Below are 19,762 nucleotides of genomic sequence, written 5' to 3' on the forward strand. Positions count from 1 at the left end.
CAGCAGGGCAGGCCCTACGAGGAGAGGCTACGGGACCTGAATCTGTTCAGCCTCCACAAGAGAAGGCTGAGGGGGGACCTGGTGGCCTTCTATAAACTGGCCAAGGGGGACCAGCAGGCAATGGGAGAGTCCCTGTTCCCCTGAGCACTACCAGGAGTGACTAGAAATAACAGGCACAAGCTGGCAGAGGGTAGATTCAGACTAGACATCAGGCAGCGCTGCTTCACAGTCAGGGCAGCTAGGATCTGGAACCAACTTCCAAGAGAAGTGGTGCTGGCTCCTACCCTGGGGGTCTTTAAGAGGAGGCTGGATGAACACCTTGCCGGGCTTGTTTGACCCCAGTGCTCTTTCCTGCCCATGGCAGGGGGTCGGACTTGATGATCTGTCAAGGTCCCTTCTGACGCGACCAACTATGAAACTATGAAATCATTGAGCTAAACCCAGGAGGCAGGATTGACAGGGTGTAATGGCCCCCTCTGGACTTGACCGTCTGAATCTGTGCTCTTATGGGAGTGTACAATCCCTGTTCCAAATTTCAGGCCAGCTCTGGACTTCCAACCTCTTTCAAAAGCTTTTTTAGCAACTGCTAAGTATTAGCCATGCACCTGCACCAACATTTAGATACGAAAAGCGTGGTAAAAATCTGTCTGACGGACAGCAGGGAGAGTGTGAAAAAGTGTAAGCCAAGGAGAAGAGCTTAAAATGAGAAGGGGAAGAGCCAGGGATGGAAAAAGAGAGGGAGTAAGAGGTGAAAGATGGACGAGAGACCCTTCCTACAGGCTTGGAGGGAGGTGGGGGTAGCAGTGACCCAGTAGTGGATCCAGGAGTGTGGCATGGAGGGTGCACCCCCTCTCACACACACACACACACACACACACACACGCTTTGCCTGTGCAGCATGTGCACAATGAGCTCCGAGGAGGGTATCTGGCAGTGACACCGCACCTCGCAGCAGCGTCCTGCCCCTGCTCTGCTCTGCTGTGCATGAGCGAACCCCTAAACTCCCCCACCTCCTCTCGGGTACCTGAGCGCAAACCCTATCAGGTGCATCGGTGCTGCCCAGGGTGCAAACTCTACCAGTTATGCCTCTGCTTCCAGAAAGGCGGCTGGTCTTGACTGGAAGACTCCCAGGGGAAGGATCCACCATTTCCCTTGGTAACTTGTTCCAGCAGTTGTTTGTTCATTGTGCGAGTGGCTTTTAAAATGGTTTAACTTCGAGTATGAATTTGACTCCTGTTGCAGTTGTTGGCTTTTGCTCTCCTGTGCAACTTGCTCAATTCCAGCAGTCGAGTAGGAGAGATGTGCATCTCCAAATGCTGGGGTGCGAAGCGCAGGCTCCCTTTGACAGAGAGCTGCTGCCCAGCAAACGGGAGGGGGCAGGCCCACACTTCTCCTTAGTCCTCTTCTTGGCCTAGCTTTCCCGTTCCCCCTCACCGCGCTTGCAGGTGTGCCAGACCGAGCTTCAAATGGTCTTCATCTCCTAGCTAATCCTTGTCCTGTGCGCGACCAAAATGCTCACAGTTGTCTTGCACGTTCAATGTGCTTCTCTGAAACAATTACCACTCCTTACTCTGTGACCGAGGCTTCACACTAAAGCATGGCTTTGTTGTACTGTAGTCCTATACCTGGGGCAGGGGGCTGGACTCGGTGATCTTCCCAGGTCCCTTCCAGCCCTGATGTCGATGAAAATATGAGACCTACAGGAGCTATCCAAGCAGCGTGCCGAACATTATGCTCTGACAGCATTCACATTAGGCAGTTAAGGCTTATCAGCTTTTTTTAAAAAAAAGTATTTTTCTATATAGGAAAAAAATTCTTCTTCTCTAGTTTTTCCATAAAGGCCTGTAAGGCTAACAAATCCCAGCTGCCTGATGTAAAGGCTGGCAAGCCCCATATATTTCCTATGTGAGCCTTTATAACTGAGAACATTTAAAAAGGGCACAAAGCTAGCTTTTCCCTTCTATGGTGGGTCACCTTTAATACATGGCACTCTTCCAGCCCCCCTGTCCAAAGGCCTGGCAGGCAGTCAAATAAGAGATGCAATGCACACCTCTAAAGGAATGCTTCCCATTTAAATGCAACTAATGACTGTGGCAGGGGAATGATAGCATGGCATAAAACAAATGCCAGTGGCTTCAGTCCATGCGCTTGGCAGATGTATGCTGGAAACACAGCGGCTCCCTGGCCAGTACCCTGCCACTCCGGCAATTAAATGAGTCAGGCGCTGCATTCGTTACGCGTGGGACTTCACACACAGACTCCATTACTTTGTCTGCGAGAAAAACGAATGCAAAGTTGCCTAACCCATTGCCATGGTCTCTTGCCCACCCCTTCCTGGAGAGAACGCAGGGATCTTAGTCCGGACTTTATCTATGTCACCAAAGAGAAGAAAACCATCTATTTTGTCTCAAACCTTGTTGTGCCTGTTCATCTCCATCTCCATCTTTCTCCACCTCCTCTTGTGAGCGACATCTCTTTTTATAACGGTTCAGACTAAAGCTAGACAGGGATCAATGCTTTTCTGAGACGCTCTTTACGACTTCGACAATCGGCTCTTCTGCTTGTTGCTTCAGACCTTTGGGTGTCAGCATATTTGTTAGAAAGAAATGGCTATAGACTCAGTATTTAGGGCACTAACCTGGGATGTGGGTGACCCAGGGACTGCTGAGTGATGCAATTTTGCTCCTGTTTCCTTTAGGGCTAAAGTTGTAGTGATTTAGCTCATTTATACGACTACAGAGGTATGCGAGTATAGCAGCTGCGTCTTGAAAGTTTGTGCATGCTCTGCAGGGGGATGTTGCCTCCCCTTCTAAAGAAGTTGAAAGTTAGAATATATTTGTCCCACTTCTACTGCTATGATATAATTAACACTCCCAGGTATGTGCCTATAATAGCTTATACAAGTATCCTTCCATATGGGTGTGAGCAGACATAAGGTATACCAGGATTAAGGCCCTGGGCTGACGTGGGTGGAATAGGGATACAACCTGGGTCTTCTGCATCTCAGGGGAGTGCCCTAGCACTGGGCTATTGGCTATCCCATAGTTTTGACCAGAAATACCATCCTGGGTCTGAGAGGTGTTTCCGTGAAGTTAGTACGTCCTTGCAAAACAGTTTGTTACGATGAAAACCGTTTTGCTTAAAATGCGTGGCCAGCTCTAAAACATCAAACCGTAGCCCAAGGAAACTCTGTGAGCTGGCCTCAATCGCTCATTGATAAATGGAATCGCAACCCAAATAAAATGCCTGGCGTGTTCATAAATGGACGCTTGGGGGAAAATCCTCAATGGCTCTGGAGAGTTTATGAACAGAAAACCAAAGGACGATGGCAATGGGTGAATGATTAGTTACGTGCAATTCATGGACTTCTGCTTTTCATCCTGCGCTCATTTGTGGCACCGCGGCTGCCGTACCAGTTCAGGATGATTGGTTTGCATGCTGTTGTCTATGAGGCTACAGTAACTGGCTCACTTTTCGGGCAAGCTTTTGATAGGGGTGTATCATAGTCCTTCGGAGGGTGGACGGTGCTCCTCTGGTCCAAAACATTTGGGAACTGCTGATTTAGGGAAAAGCAGTGATGAAACGTATAGGCACGAGGAGCTGGCATTGTCGGAGGAGTCGCTGAATTCCTCTACACTTCCCCCCGGTCTCCGGCAGCATCTACATTATTCCATTAGCCTTTTAACACAGAAGGTGCCTGAAGTAGCAGAAAGTCATTATCCAAACTGAAATTTTAGCTTGCAGGCTAGACTTAATTGAGAACTGCAAATGGTTTTACAGCTCATTTGGATGCCGACCGCACCATCCTCCTTGAGACCAAGATGGAGCTTTGGTTCAGTCCTTCAAAAGAAAATGCCACGAGGGCTGGGTGAGAAGGGGACTTTCCTGCCTGCAAAACCCATTATCTTTATGGTTGTTGTTGTCCCAAACTGCGGGGCGAGGGGGTCATCTCAATACCCTTCATGGGGAGGAAGAGAGAAACTCCACGTGGAGGAATCAGAACGGATTGTTTTGGTTTCAAGGTTTCCTGGCTGGTCCTACTGCTCCCCTTTGCAGCACCCCTCTCCTCCAGGCATAAATTATCCCAAGCTACACCAAAGCCACTTATTTTTCATGCCGCTTTCCATTGCATTGGGTTTATGCTACTCACTCAAGCTCCCAAGTGTGACTGGGAGCTGCAGTTTGACAAAGGGCTGGAACGTCTTTCAAAACTAACTACTTCCAGGAGCTCATTTTATGAACTCTGACAAGAACTGTTGGTTATGCAAAATAAACCCGTTCTGAATCATTGAGCCCTTCTCATGATGATGTGCTCATCTTGCGTTATTTGCCAGCTTGCTTGACGGTTGCTTCATTTCTGTTCTCATTTAGGCAAAAGGGAAGCAATTCTTTTCTTAAAAGGCTGGTAGATGAATTTTCGCTTTGTTGCAGCACCTTCATCCTGCTGTTAAACAATGCCTAGGATGCACGGTCCTGCTGTGCATTTTAGATTAGACAGGCACTGGATCAAACATCATAAATAACGGGGGGAGCAGGGCCTGGGACCCTGCTCCCTAGACCGCCCCACACACCCCGGGGTCACCCCCATCGTGCAGTTGCAGAGCTGGGCTCCTGACTTGCTCCCTTCTGGCCCCATGAGTTATTTGTTTTTGGCCGCAGAGGGGCCAGGCTTCAACAAGAGGGGTAAATGGTGCCCTCCCTACACCTTGCATGTGCTAAAGCCTGGTGCTTAGAGCAGCCTCCTAGGGAGCTGCAGATGTGGAATCGAACCTCCTCACTATGAGACGGGCCTTGAACCCAAGTCTCCTACTCTCTGGGCAAAAGCTCGCACAATTAAACAGCTGGGTGCAAGGTCACCGCCTCCCCAACGGGTTGCATTGCGTGAACGTCCTCGTGGCTTGTTACTTTGGTACTGAGTTCAGTATCGTTGGTGCGAGTGAATTGTGCATGGAGAACTCCTATTGTATTGGGTTTCTGGAGATTTGGGTACAACTTTGATACTGCCCCAGCTTCTGTATCCTAGCGGGGTTTAGGTGGGACTTGGGCATCTAGGTGCTCAGCCTTGAAGGTTACTAAGCTTCCTCGGGCATCTAAGTTCAGGTACACACAGATCTCTGCACTCCAAAAATTTAGCGCTGAACTAATTTAGATGCCTGAGGGGCCAGAGTAAGGTTATTCTGGATCACTTTTTGTGACTTGCATACATTTTCAGCATGCATTTGACCAATCTAGACCTGGCCACAGGTCTCCATCTGTACATGGGACATAACAGTGCTTCCCAGTCCCATCTGGTTGATCAGAGAATCCAGTGGACTAATGTGATTAGCTACCAGTGGCAATGCTGGCAATGTAACTAAGTACTATAGACAAGAAGGAAGCTCAGACCCAGAGCTTTCCCCAGTACCTGACTTTTGGGCGGGGGTTAGTTTATGGCCCCGGTCTAGAATCTAAAGTCTAAATATTTCAATCTCGAGGTTTCTCTGCAAGAAAGAGACTCTGTGACACTGCAAAATGCTGGCAGTAGGTCTGAAAAGAGCTGAGCCCCTGCCAGTGTGGTCCTGGTTCCCGTCGGGAGCTGTCTGGGGGCGTAGAGCAGTCATCAGCTAGTGCTGAATGGGTAGAAATATTAATTGGTGGCATTTCCCTCTGGACAAGATGCAGGCTCTGGAGCTAACCCCGCTAATGAAATATGCTCAGATCCCTTGGGGGCGTTGCATGACTTTATGCTCAGTGCACCAGAAAATGTAACCGAAGAGCCGTTTCTTCGAATTGAAGCTTTGCTTCTCTCATTGACTAACTGTGTCATTGCTGCGTTTAACGGCGACGGCGATGTGCCAAGGGGAATATCATGGGCTAAGTCCAGTGTTGTAGGCACCAGAGATGAGACTCTCACTCATGCAGTAGTGCAAATACCAGAGAAATGAGAAGCCAGTATCCCTTTTCCAGAGGGACTGAGGGGTTTTGTATCTTTAGTTTAAAATGCTGCAGGAGCTCTGCATAGGTGGAGAACTGGAGGGGTGTTTGGGTGTATGTTCAACCCTGCCCTCACCTGCACAGCAGGTATATTTGATCTCTAGCCGTGAGCCACTGCAGTTTTTCTGGCAAAATGAAAAATAGCCTTATGGTTCTTAGCATCAGCTTGGCTGAATCTTCCCAAATGCCCAGGTAACTGCCCCCACTCCCACAAATGCATGCTGAGGAGAGTGGGGGGCTTTTCATGGCCACACCTTGGAAAGACTGCAGCTGAAACAGTCGGCTGTTACAAAAGGGAAGAGAGATTACTAAAACGAGTCTTTCTTGACAAAATCCATCGCAATGATAAATGCCACGTGCCGCGCTGACAGCCCTGGGGACTCCTTGTCTTCTGCTTCCCACACCTCTTTTCGAGGGACCCTTTAAATGGGTGAGAGGCACTCAATCTCCATGGCTCATTAAGTCCTCTGCGCGGCTGCTGGCATTATGAACAAGTGCACCCGTTTTAATGGCTTTGGTGATGCAGACCCCTGCCTGGAAGAAACCAGAGTCGGCTCCACTCAACGTATTTCAGACGGGGCCCATCAAGCAGCTGTGAGAAGTTATTTGCTACTGAAATAGAGTTGATAAAACTGGAGCTATGATATTAAAACCTTCCCTTGAGTGACGCAATGAATAATGAAAGAGTCTGTGGCTTGTATGAACCGCAGTCTGTGCCCGTGCCAGCCGCTGTTTCCACGACCAAAAGACTGACTCTACCACTTCTTCTTTTCCCTGTTGAAGGTCCTTCCCTAATTCTCCCACCCATCTAGGATCTTGGCACTGGTCCTTAGTCCCAAATGACCCTTGGTTTCTACTACTGCATCCCAACACTTCATTTAACCGAGATCTGGAAACATGAGTCTGACAGCCACCGTTTCCCACATTTTTCTCCTTTAAAGGAGAAGCCATTTGGTGATCCGTTTTCAAAGTTTATTTGCAACCCGCTCATATATTCTTGAGACCCACTTTTGGGTTGCGAGGCATGGTTTGAGAAATGCTGCTCTAAAGCATGCAGTGGGTCAGAAGTGACTGGGATGCCATCTCCAGATGCATTTCTTTATTGCCTAAGTATCTGTTCCCTGGAGAGTTATGTTCGCTGTCCTCTGTCGGGTGAGGGCCAGAAGTGGACGCTATAGAGGGAAAGCACTGAAGTCTATGTACCTAGAGTCATCTATCCCCTATTCAGTACCCTCCCTGGCATCTCCCGTTGTTAGTTTAAAGGTGCATCTCCAAGCCGCTACGCTAGGTTGCTAGACCTAGCCACCCTATTTGACTGAAAAAACTGAGCACAACTCCCCCCAGTGACAGTAAATTTGCCCCAAAAATAACTTTTTGAGGGACCAAGAATTCAAACCAAAATATTCCATTTGGAAATGCCAACGCTTCTTGTTTCAAAACTTACCTTTTAATTTTAAACTGACATTTTAGCAGAAAATAGGCTTTTCTTTTTCCAGCCTGGAATTGCCTGAAAATGGAGCAAAACATCTTGGTTCAGGGTGAACCAAACACTTTTGGATTGACCTGAATTTTTTTGGTTTTAAATCATTTTTATTAGTGTGGCCAATAGTTTTAGACAGAAAACTGAAGCACCACAGAATATCCGATAGGAAAAGACGAAGAGGCAGGGTCTAGATAAGTACTTAAGGTGGCAAACCTCTCCTGACTTGCCGGCCACTTCTTTGCTTTCACGCTCCCATGGAAGTAGCCCTGGACCTCCCTAGCCTGGACCTGCTCCCCACTTTACTGCAGACGGAGAAAAAGAAGATGGCAACAAAACCAAAGCAATGCAACAGTGGATTCGTACTGGATGCTGGACACTGTGGTTTGAACCGGTGGCTGCAGTCTGAGGCTTTGCTGTAGCAGAGATTGCAAAGACCCAGAGACGAGCAATGGAGACCTCTGAAGACGCTTAGATGGCCCTTGCATATCAAAAAGATGCCAAAAAAAACGGGATTCCTTCAACAGGACAGGTTCTTAGTTAGGAGTGGCTCAAGTCAGGTATCCAGACTGTCTAGTGACCCGACTCACCTCCGTGTTACAGGTGAATGTAGGGCCATAAAGGGCCAGCGTACACGGGAAGGGATGAAAACCTTGGGAAACTCAGAGGCAGATAAAAATGAAGAAGGAAAAAGCTCTTTCCCAGAGTGTATGTTTGCCCTGTGGAAATCCCACCTCCAGAAGTGGCTGGCTCCGTCTACACTGCGTCCCCGGCAGGTGCGAGGCGAGCCTGCCCTGCCTGATCCGCTATCCCTTGCACGTGCCAAGCCCTGAAAGTCACGGGAGCTGCTCCGGGATGTGTCCCCCCGACCTGCCACTCGCGGGACCTGCCTGGTGTGCCTGAGAGCGGCTCACTACTGCGTCTTGGGTCTGGTGTCTACGAGCGGGAGCAGCTGAGTGAAGTGTGTGCCAAGCAGTGACGTGGGCATGGTGTAAACACAACCTACAAAGTGAGACTTGAGGCTCAAATCCGGGTCCCATCCACAGTTTACTGGTTGGTAGATTGCTTGCTTGGGTCATGCTTACCTCCGGCACGGCACAAGGTAGGGAGAGTGCCCTACACTGGCCAGCTATGACCCATATGGTATTGTACTGAGAAACTCTGAGGTTGTCACATCCACAGCTCTATAAAAAGCGAGGAGGTATGCCTTAAAGGATGGTGGTAGGAGGGAACATAGGCTCGGCAGGGAATAGAAATGGGGCATTCTCAGCTGTCGTCTCTATTAGCTTTGGCAGAAGCCTTTCTTCTTCATTACCATCTTGTCCCATGCTCCCGGTCTCTCATTTCCTCCATGCTGATGCCCTGCTATCCATGGTCAGCTTGACCCTTCTCTTCCTCACTGCTGCTTCTGTGAAGTATTTTGGAAATGTTGCTGAAGAGCGTCACGATCTCAAGGCTGCTGCTTCTCTCTCTCACTGCAACCAAAAAGGAGGGTTAAATGTAAGGCAGCCCACTCTCACCACGCTAACACGAGTCTCTCAGTACCTGCTGTCTTTCCTTGCATCCTCAGCTCCTGGAATCATGAGATGAAACCAGAAACTTTATTCTAGATTTATAGTTTGCATCATAGCGTGGGAAAGGTGACGTGTGTCCTTTAAAATATTCAAGACAGAAAAGTCTATGAGTTGTGGAGGGGACGGGGTTAGCTCGTGTTCAGTGGGTTGATGTTGCTATCACATGGGAGAAGGACTTATGGACCAGGTCAAACAATGCACGTGCAAGAGAGTGCAGACTTGCACCAGGGACAGGGGGAAGGGGAAATGGGATCCCCCACTCCCCCCCCCACACACACACGCGCGCACACACACACACACACACACACACACACACACGCACACACACACACACACACAGAGGAACTCAGTCTTGGCATTTCTGATTGTGAAGGCCCCAGACGTGGACTCCAGGATGATGCTGGGACTATCTGAGAGGGACCCAGTGGTCTGAGGGGGTTTGGAGAGTCATGAGTCATAAAAACAAGTTTCTAGCTGGAGGCCAGGAGGAGGAGGAGGAGGATCAAGACGTCCAAGTTTGCTGAAGGGATGGGAGGAGGGGTATATCCAGGGGGAACCTTATATAGGTACAGGGTGGGCAGATTTTGGAAGGGATCCGCATGTTGGTGTCTCTCTAAATCTTCTGTAAAAATCACCCGCAGAAGATCTGGCCACAGCGTGGAGAGAGATGGCCATACGTGCTTGTTGCAGTTAGGAAGTGTTAAGCGTTCGTCTATCGGTATTAAAGCAGAGGGCGTCCCCAGCACGCAAAGTGGCCCATAGGGCAGTTTGCACCATCTGAATCACACCGGCTGCACGCTGCACGCCAGCCAGGACCATGGACAAGGGATGGGCAAGAGACCTTGCTTGACTAGACAGTTGCAAGGTTTGATGAGTTGGCTTCGAGCCCCCAAGGCTTGAATAAATAATCTACTGTTAGGAACAGATACAGGCTGCTGCTCCTGGAGAATTGCTGCAAACCCAGCCTACTGCAGGAGCGCTAGCAGGGGCAGGCCTAGCCTTCGCCAGCAAGGGGTATTGTAGGGCAGCTGGCTGGTCGGAGGTGCCTGGCTCCTGCAGCTTTGATCTCCTCTAGTAGAGTAGTGCGTGGTTCTCAGCCTTTAAGACTCAAGACAGCCCTCATTAGACGCACGTCCTCCCTCCAAAAATGCCAACTCTGTGTTTTCACTTGACTACGGAAAAAATAATGGGACAACTCTTCTGTTGCAAAGAGGTCAGCGAGCCCGCAGCCGGTCAGAATGGCTTTAAAACTATGGATTCCCATGGGAAATCTCTGGGTTTATCTTGTGAATCCTGTTTGCACACTTAACGGTGCTAATGTTGCCTGGCACTTTTCTGATACCCTTGAAAGGGTCTCACAGCGCCCCGGCTGAGAATCACGGTGGTAATTCCCCGTGGGGACACAAGGAGAGTGACCGCTGGGAGGATAAACACGGAGAAAGGAACATGAGTGCGTTTCATACCAAGCATCCGTGAGCTCAGCTTCTTAGCTTTTGGGTCCTTGGTGCTGGATACCAATGTACTTTCCCTAGAAGTTCAATAAAGTTCAATAATTTGATGAATCATTAATTCAATAATGATTTAAAATATTATTAAAAATAATTCAATTAAAAACTCACCCCTGGCCAGTGATGGCCCAAACCAATAATGGTCTTTGTTACAGTTGCCTGAACAGATATGACTGACAGTAAAAGAGAAGCCAGGGTCCTCCACGGTACTCCTGGACTCCCATAATGCCTGGATCCCCCTGACTCGATGCTGGAGCCCTAGTGACCTTGCAGCTGGCAGAGCTTAGGCAAGGTCCCTTGCTAGTTGGCACTTAGATAAGATCGTACCCAGAGGATCAAACCACAAAGATTATCCTTAAATACCCATATTTGTGCAGACCGAGGTGCGTGGTGGTGCTCTCCCAGGAGAAAGCCCGACCCACGGTGGTGGCTGATGCTAGCTAGAAAAGGTGGGGGATGTAGCTTGACTGGGGAATAACTTATGTCATTCCCCCTCACTTCGGCCTCCATCACAGGGCTGCCGAACTGAAAGGTGTATGAACCCTAAGAAACAGCAGCAGCAGTGGAAATGTCTTGTGCAGTTGGACATATCCCAGCATACGGGAGCTCTTGCTGGCTGGGGCAGGAGCCAGGGGGGGAAGACAAGGACGGGCAAAATTAGCTTTCTGTGCGGGGCCAAGCCAGGACCAAGGTGCACGCTGTGTTGCTCTGCGGCTGCCCACACTTTGCCCAGCCAAGGACTACATCCCAAGTGATCAAGGACTGAGGGACAGAGCCAGTGTGGACCCAGGAAGCCGACTAGGACCATGCAGATGTGCAGTGCACAACGGCGGCCCATGGAGATGAACGCTATTATTTCCAGTACGCAGTGCTCTATCGTGAGATAAGGCGACCTGCATATTCTTCGCTTGCCCGTTTCTTCCTTGGTCCAATACCCTTCCCACTTGCCTTCCCTCATGCCCCCTCCTAAGTTTGCAACGACCCCCATTCCCTGTGGCCTCAGCACCCTTTCTGGCCCTTCATAATCCTGTCTTACAACTTTTTTTTCCATTCTTCTCCTGGCCTCCCCCTCCCCGAGGAGAAGAATGGCTTAAAATGGAAACTTCAGGACAAGGAACATCTCATTCAACATCTGTAAGTTTGCCAGATGTGATTCTTAGCCAGAAATTCATTTTGAATGGGGAGATCTCTGGGCCCTGCCACATCCTCCTGGGACAGAAGTAGAGCCTGAACTAATGTGTCCCATTGCTACCTACAGACCTGGTCCGACTCAGTGCTGTGCTGGAAGGAAAGAAGTAGTCATCAGCCTCTTCTTCTAGGTCTCCTTCCTTTCCTGTCGTGTCCGACTCTCTAAGACCCTTGGCTTTGGCAAGTGGCTCCTTCGTCTCTGTGCTGGGGCCTTGGGCAATGCTTGTTCTGCTGTAGTTTTCACAGGATGGGTCTTGGGACTTATCTTCCTCCTCCTCCTCCTCCTCCTTGGCTGGACTGGTATCCGCTGGAGCCTTCTCCCAGCTTCCTGGCTTTAGGAAGTTAAGTACAGCAGAAATCAGACATGGCAGATATACAGTGAGATGGACCTCATACGGGGAGAGGCTTTGGTTGTGGTGTGAGAGGGCAGCTTCTGGTGGGCCAGAGACCATGAAGAGGGTAAAGTAGTGCCCGGTACAGGGCAGGCATATAACGAGACAGTGGAGAAGCCACGTGGTATGGGATGGGGTGGCCACAGGGTATGACAGGATGGTTTCATAGTTTCATAGTCGTTAGGGGCTAGAAGGGACCTTGCAGATCATTGGGTCCCCTCCCCCCACTGCATTTGGGCGGGAAAGACCGCTGGTGTCAGATGACCCCAGCAAGATGGGCATCAAGACGCCCCAGCAAGATGCCCAGATGGTCACAGCAGGCAGATTATCTTGGCTTCATATGCCGAAGGTGAGGCATGTGCCCATCAGACTCACCATCACCTCTTTCTCCTCTTCCTCGCTCGGTAGGCTTTTCACCTGGAGAAAATCTCTCGATAGGAAGGAACGGGGGCGCAGGTAGTAGGCTGGGGGGTGATGGAGCAGGTAGATGAGTGACACCCAGCGATCAAAGAGAGGCTCCTGCTCCTCTGGGGGGGCATAGAGCTGCAGGTAGTACGAGCGCCCGTTGATCAGCTTGATTTTGATGCTCTGCTGGTTGAAGTTGTAAACTGAGATTCGCACAAACTGCAAGGGCAGGAGCCTACAAGGAAAGCCACATGTGAGACTGGCTCGCACCCCATAGCGGGGTAGAACGAAGGCTTCAGAGACAACATGTGAGAGAGAGCATACCGGAGACCCCTCAAGCCGACGGGAATAGTGCCCAAATGGAAAAGACTCCAGGAGCCATTCTCAGCCCAACTTTGACTGGTTACTCATGGTTTTGCCCTTAATTTTAAAACCAATGCAGCCAGAGCCTTGAATAATGAAGGTCCATGCATCCAATGAAAGCTTGGACCGTAGGGTGCTCATGTCCTCTTCTCCGAAGGCTGGGCTTCGTAGAGGTGAGGGGTGGGTAGAGAGTTATGCCATCTGAAGGCCGTTGCCTTAAATAGCTCGGCACTCCCGCTAGCCCTACCCATCCAGGTGGGCCCTGCTGGGAAACCCAGGCCCTTTGGCACGAACGCGGTGCCAACTTGAGCTCAGGAGGTCACGGTGCTCTCGCACGTGCCTAATGAGGATGCACTGCGGGCGTCCGCAGGGACCTCCACCTCTCGGAGCCAGCCACAGAAGGGCAGAGCCCCCGCGAACTCACCGGGTGAGCGCCACTTGCTCCGCGTAGTGCCCCGAGGAGACCTGGCCGCTCTGCAGCATGGGCACGGGGTGAGCGATGAGCATTATGTCGGGCAGCGGCAACTTGTTGTTGGTGGAGACAATGCCAATGATGGCCTCGTTTTGGTGGTTGTGGATGTCCACATTCTTGCCTCGTCTAGTGACCTGCACACGAAAGCTAAGGCATCAAGCTAAGGCACGGGGGAGTCGGACAGAGACTTTCTGTATAATGACTGTTCCCTTCTCAGCTGGTTGTCCCTCCCTACTCCCACCCCTGCTAATTCCTGTCCTGCTCTAGGCGGTAAGCACCCTGCGGCAGTGTGGCTGGCATCGTATCCACTTGCTTCTGACGCTCCAGCTTGAATGACCAGGTGGCCATGGCCAGCTGGGTCAGCGTGGCACTGTAACTCCAGAAGATGCAGTTCGATCCCTGCTCTGGATTTACAGTAAAATGCCCGATCCACCTTGACTTCTCTCCTTTTCATTTGGCCTGTGCTAGGCCAATAAACACCCAGGCTTCCAGCTTGATTCACAAGGAGCCCAACAAAACACACCCATGTGCTATTCCACTTGGGCACTGCCTGCCTCTGCAAACTCAGCCCCCCTTGGGGAGTTGTCGGCAAACTTGGGACTCCCGAATCCTGGCACGTGCAACTCTGCTGCCGGAGCTAACGCAGCTCTGGCAGGTCCAGTTGCTGCTAACGGGTGGCAGAGCATCTCTCTCTGCATAAATTATGCCTGGCAAAGGACTGCCTACAACTGTCAAGGAGATGCTGTTGTTCCCTCCAGCTCGCATAGCTGAGAAACCTCAGTCAGATGCTATTAATCTCTTCTCGGGGGGGGGGCCTTCCTGGTCCCTTCCTCATTTTGAAGATGGGAGAAACTGAGACTCCAAGTGAAATGGTTTTCCCCAAGAGTCGGGCATGCTCGGGGCGATCTGATGTTGGCTGCACGCCATTATTCAGTCCTTTTTTTACCTGGATAAAGTTGCTCTCGAACATTGCAACCGTCTGAAAGGGAGAATACTCCCCTTCACGCAGGTGTCTTTGGAGATCTTCCCGAAGAGGGATCCGGGCCTTCTCTGTCGGTCTGGTTGAGGAGTCTGCCACAGGGTCTGCACGCGAAGCCCTGCAGCTTCGGGACTGGTGCCAGAAGCCCAGAGGTTGCGGTGACACCAGGAACCTCTGATGGGAAGGGAGGAGGCAACAGGCTCAGAGGCTCAGAGGCAGATGCTGTGTCTCTAGCAACCCCCCACAAGCCCCGCTTCTCCACAGAGGTGCAGGTGCATAGGCCAGGGCAGGGGTAGTACGTGGAAGCATTCACTCATTAGCCTCAAACGCCGTCCTGTGCAGCACTGAGAGCAGTGGGGCTCCTGGCTCAGGGCTCTTACGCATTACAGGGACAAACCAGACTACTCTTCTTCGTCTCGATAAAGGATTACGAGATGCAATGAGCTCATATGAAATTGTGCAAACAGCTGGATGCCACCAGAGAATTCCCCTACCCTAGACCGATCCCCTGGGACAGCCGGACGCACCAGCTTTCGGGCAGCGTCGCTGTAATGAACAGAAGCTGGCCTGTGTTGTGAAGCTGTCGTCTGAAAACAGTCAACTGGGTAGGGAAATAGAGAGAAGTCGGGGGCAGGAGCTTCGGAGGAGAGTACAGGGGGCAGAGACAAGATAAAAAATGAGCTTGCATCGGTGCTAGACGGCAGATGGAGCTGGGCAGAGCAGAGATCACTCACTCTGGCAGGGGAGAGCGTATAGAGAGCTTGATCTTTGCTGCGCTGGCTGGTCCAGCCGGCTGCTGATCAAGGAGAGGGCTGCTTTTGTTGCTGTGGGCAGACATTTGCTCTGATTCCTATGAGCATGGACATGGGTATAGCAATACAGCGGGGTGGGGTGCAGAAGATGCGTGGGAGTGTTAAACCCTTTGATTTAACATCAAGTTTTACGGGTGCATCGCTTTCCCAGAAGGGCCGTCACAGACTGATTTTTCCGCGACCGAGAAAAGACCTCCTTTTGTGTAGAAATCCCTACTTTACAGCCTCCTCCCTGTTGCTGAAGCCATGCAGCACTGTACCTTTTAGTATTGGGCCCCACTTTGCTGGAGGTAAGGGTAATAATAATAAAAAATTGCCATTTTCGGGCCCCCTTTCTGGCCGGGCCCCAGGCAGCCAACCAGTTCACCCATGCCTTTGTCCGGCCGTGAAGCAATGTTACGGTGATCTCTGCCAAGCCATAAATGCCCAGTCGTACATACCATGGGGAACCAGCGGTATCCTCCAACACAGGTCATAAGCCGGCCGGGACTCGGGCTTGAGGCCAGGCCCTGGTTACCATAGGTGTGACCCTTGCATTATGATGTCATCACAGGTCATGTTCGCCCCACGCCTTCATGACGTTTTTCCAAGAGTCCTTGTGTTTTATTAGGAGTCTCACCTGCCGTCGGGAATGGGAATTTGTAAGAACTCGTGCTGGGAAGTGCTTGGCTGCTGGGCCTGAAAGGGCGGCATGCCGGTCACGTAGGCATGGATAAAGTGAAGCTATGGGTGGGTGATGTACAGGAGGAGGTTTTTCATCTTAATTCATAAGGCCATGGGTAGAAGAGCAGTTATTCTGAGCAGGGTGCTTTGTGAGGGGCATCTAATTTCTATCTCTGCATTTCTAATACGAGAGGCTTTTCCATGCACTCTGACCATCAATACGTGCATGTGCCTGCAGCCTTCAGATCACCTTGGCATGGTTACTTCTACGTTATAAGGGGCTTTTCTGAGTGATGAACATCAGGGTGAGGCAGGGATACAGAGAGGCGTCTCCTTCTCCCTCTGGTTTGCAGGTAGAAACCTCAGCAATGCCCAGCTCCCAGGTTCCTCAGGAGGAGCCCTCCTTTTTAGGACAAAGGGGGTCTCCCTCAAACAAGCCCATTAAGCTCTCAGCAGGCCTTGTGAGCTCAAACCTCCTCTGCTCCTGTGGCTCCTTTCCTATGGGCCCTTCAGGTGCCATAAAAGAGAGTTCATGGTCTGGTGGGCTTCTGGTGGGTGGAGGGGGGTAAGGGAAGGGTCCCAAGGGCTAGGTGTGGGGGTCGATAAGGGAGCTGCAGGCAAAGGGCATGGGGACGGGGAGAGAAGCACGAGCTGTGCGCTGGCTCCTGCGGCCAAAGGACCGCCTGTGGTTTGCAGCAGGAGCAGCATCCTCATCGCGCAGCGGGGCAGAAACCCGGTTTTACAGACGGGGAAAGCGAGTCACGTAGGCTGTGACTTTCCCAAAGTCACTTTGGGAGAGCCGAGCCCAGCCGTCCCTAATCGCGTGGCCGGCCTTCTTTCTGCAGACTTGAGGGGAGGGCGGAGGGACAGCATGTCCCGGGGAATGGGCTCCCCGCTAGGAGAGCTGATTTCAGCAGACCATTAACCTACAGGAAACCCTGCAATCCTGCAAGTGTTATTGCTGTTTGGCTGGAGTAGGCTTTTATTACCTGGAGTCTTTCCTATTCCGGATGCTTTCCAAAGCAATGAGCTGTGCAGGTGTATGCATCAGCCCCGTGCTGTGCGGGGGCTCGCTTGCAGCTCTGGTGCGAGCAGCTGTTGTATGGAGAGTAACAGAGAATGGCGGCAAGGTTATTCCCTAAACTGACCGAACGGGGCCACGACGCCGTGGCATCTACAGCCGCCTCCTGAACCCGGACCCAGGCTGGGCCCTGCGGGGTGGGAGATGCGGGAAAGGAGGAGGAAACCAGATGCTGACCACTGGAGCTGGCCCTGGCCTGTAGCCTTATTCACATGGCTCGTGAGATGTGGGTTCCCAGTAGCATTAGCAGTGAGTTCAGCCTGTTCTGTCCCATTGAAGAGAGGACTAATGCTATTGCAGCTTAATCTGCTTTTAATAGTAATGCTATCCAGTAGCAGGATAACTGGACCCCTTTTCCCACTGCTGTGTTTGATTTAAAGCAACGCTGTGATCCCGGAGAGGCTGCTTGCTTTCTTCCTGGCTGGACGCTGCTTCGAGGTGTTACCGTGCGGAAAGGTATAGCTCCCCACATCAGGGGCGAGCCGCTGTGTTGCTACCGAAATCAGAGACCGGCTGGTGAGCTGAAGGAGACGCAAGCGGAGGTCTGGATCCCATGTGCTTGGTTGGTCAGGAAGGGAGCCGAGATCGGGGCTTTGCCCCACTCCTCTGGTCGGCTCCCATCAAGGTCACATTATTACGCTTCTCTCTCAAACCACACCATTGCTCCACTGCAAACTAGGGAGGGTGTTACTGGCTCAAAATGATTGTCACGTGCCACTCCAGGGGCCGTAGCATTTCACCGTTACAACCTGTACGCAAGAGTAAGGCTCTTACCTCCACATCTGCTCCTGAAAATAGATGTGAGAGTTCACGTGAAAGCTAAGGCAGTCGGCAGCTGTCCATGGGACCTCCTACCCAATTTAAACCCCTCTTATCTTCCCTCCGTGAATTACTGCTTTGCTTTGGGTCTTCATCTTACTCCGGGCCAGAGTCCCGTCGTTGTCTTTGTGATATTCGCAGAGGTCACCACGGGGCGGGTGGATGCTGGGAAACTCCACAAGAAACCTGTCTGCCTAATCTTGCTATTGATCTAAGCTTTCATTTCGGCGTGAACACCCCTGATGTGGGGTGGGAACATCATTATCTTTAAATTGGCTCCTGAAACATTGACCTGCGAAACAAATATTGCCAGGCGTTCAGGACATCCCCGGGGGTAGCATGGGAGCCAGACACACAATTGGCTGGTCTTCTTAATATCCCAACGCACAGCCCAGAGGAAGCAATTTCTAATAAAGAGTGGAGATGAACACTGATGGCGTCAACCCCTTTTTAATCACTACTTTAATTTTGTTCTGTGTGGGCCGACTTTCATAATGGAGAAATTTCTCTGGGGCCAAGCGTGTGTCCTCTCTGGGGCCAAGAAATAAAAAGGAAGAAAGTGTTTGTGTGGGAACTCAACAAGGTGCATCTCTGGGTAGGTATTTCTCTCGCTTTTGGAGCTCTGCATCTTCTTCCTCCATGTCGTGCTACACAATGACTACTGTGGAGTCATAAGCAGCTACAGGTAAGTTATAATTTTACTGCAAATATTATTCGCAAAGTACTAGTTGCGTGGTGCAGTGTATTTAAAATGTCGTGTCCAGAAAATGTGGTGCTGACTAAAGACATAGGAGTTAGATATCTAGGAAGATGGAAGCCCCTGTGTAGCCATAGGATGGGTACAAACTATGGGCCATTGGACTACAGGGGAACCATGCTGACAAGGAGTATGTTGAGTGTTTGGCTAAAGAGAAACAACCTACTACTGCTACTGTCTGATGCTCAAATATATGGTGATGCTGCAAGGCCACCCTTCGCATGCAGACCAAAAGACAGGCCCAAGCCCTGATGGCAGGTCCAACCCATCTTATCCCTGTTGTAGGGTGAGACAATTTAGTCTTCAAACCCTTCAGGCTTGGCCTGCTCACCAGCAAGCATGGAGATTAACACTCGTCTTCGTGGGGTCTCTGAGAGGTACGAGACCAGCTGCTCCCAGAGCTGTCACGCTTTGCTGGTTGGATGACTTTCCCCATGGCTTGGCCTGCACAAAGATTATCCTCCTAACTAAAAACCAGGCTGTGTCCTAACGTGGAGAATGAGGTCCGAGTCGTGATGTGTGACTAGCTGGCGTGTCTCTTCTGCTACGTGTGCAGAGCCCTTGGTGCGCGTGGAGATGACAGGTGTTGCCCAGTGATTGTGTGCCAATCACAATGCTACAGTAGAAATAGTAAACTAATTTATTAATCATTTTGCTATGTACAAGTTTAATGGAGAAAGAGTTGTATGAAACAATTAAAAAGAACAGGTTCTTTGTCTCGTCATTTGTACAAACGGTAACGGCAGTGGCGCAGTCAGACCCAGGGTTGTCGTTTATTGGTCATGCTTTCGTCTGCAAATTAGGCAGGACGGGGCAGAGCGGCAGGCACGGCTCTGTCGTCCTGGGAGTTACAAAAATACACCCTCGAATGTGACAGCACTGAGACAGCAGCTAGGACAAGGTACATGCCATGGGAAAGAGACATAACAAAACACAGACACCGTTGTATCGCTGAACAAAGAAGTCAACCCCGGACTCCTCAAGGAAGGTCGTCAGCTTTCTCTGCTGCTTCTTGAACCAGCCTCTTAATCATGGGCAAGTGTTAACGTTGGCAGCCTTTGTCTGCCTCGTTGTGCCAATAAAGAATTGAATTGGAAAGAGATCCCCCACAGTCATGGCAAGAAAGAGATTGGGCCAGATCCTATTCACCTGTTGGCATGCAAGTGCAAGCCTATACCCCCAGTTCCTGAAAGAGGGTTTAAATGCCTGCTTTTGTAGCACGCCTCTGCTTTAACCTTGCGGCTAAGTCCCCAGAAGTGGTGAGGAGGAGGAAGACCCACCCACCTTGGCTATTGG

General features: G+C 50.8%; 1 protein-coding gene across 1 annotated transcript; it reads right to left on the bottom strand.

Annotated features, from left to right (window-relative positions):
- Positions 1-8,816: 8,816 nt before the first annotated feature.
- On the bottom strand, positions 8,817-15,622 carry LOC112551178 (protein FAM71B-like). The gene is made up of 7 exons (XM_025210712.1): positions 15,587-15,622; positions 14,302-14,508; positions 13,308-13,489; positions 12,491-12,755; positions 11,796-12,055; positions 10,491-10,555; positions 8,817-8,928 (listed from the first exon to the last, which is right to left on the bottom strand). The coding sequence occupies exons 1-7, from the start codon at positions 15,620-15,622 to the stop codon at positions 8,819-8,821; spliced, it is 1,125 nt and encodes a 374-aa protein (XP_025066497.1). The 3' UTR covers positions 8,817-8,818.
- Positions 15,623-19,762: the final 4,140 nt, after the last annotated feature.

Source organism: Alligator sinensis, unplaced genomic scaffold, assembly GCF_000455745.1.
Source record: "Alligator sinensis unplaced genomic scaffold, ASM45574v1 scaffold637_1, whole genome shotgun sequence".
Classification (NCBI taxonomy): domain Eukaryota; kingdom Metazoa; phylum Chordata; order Crocodylia; family Alligatoridae; genus Alligator; species Alligator sinensis.

Excerpts from the sequence above, each read along its gene's own strand:
- LOC112551178 (XM_025210712.1), bottom strand. The coding sequence starts at position 15,622 with ATGACCTGTGTTGGAGGATACCGCTGGTTCCCCATG. Across the intron at positions 14,509-15,586 it reads GATACCGCTGGTTCCCCATG|AGGTTCCTGGTGTCACCGCA; the intron begins GTATGTACGACT and ends CCTTCCCATCAG. Across the intron at positions 10,556-11,795 it reads ACAGCACTGAGTCGGACCAG|GGAAAGTACATTGGTATCCA; the intron begins GTCTGTAGGTAG and ends TTGAACTTCTAG.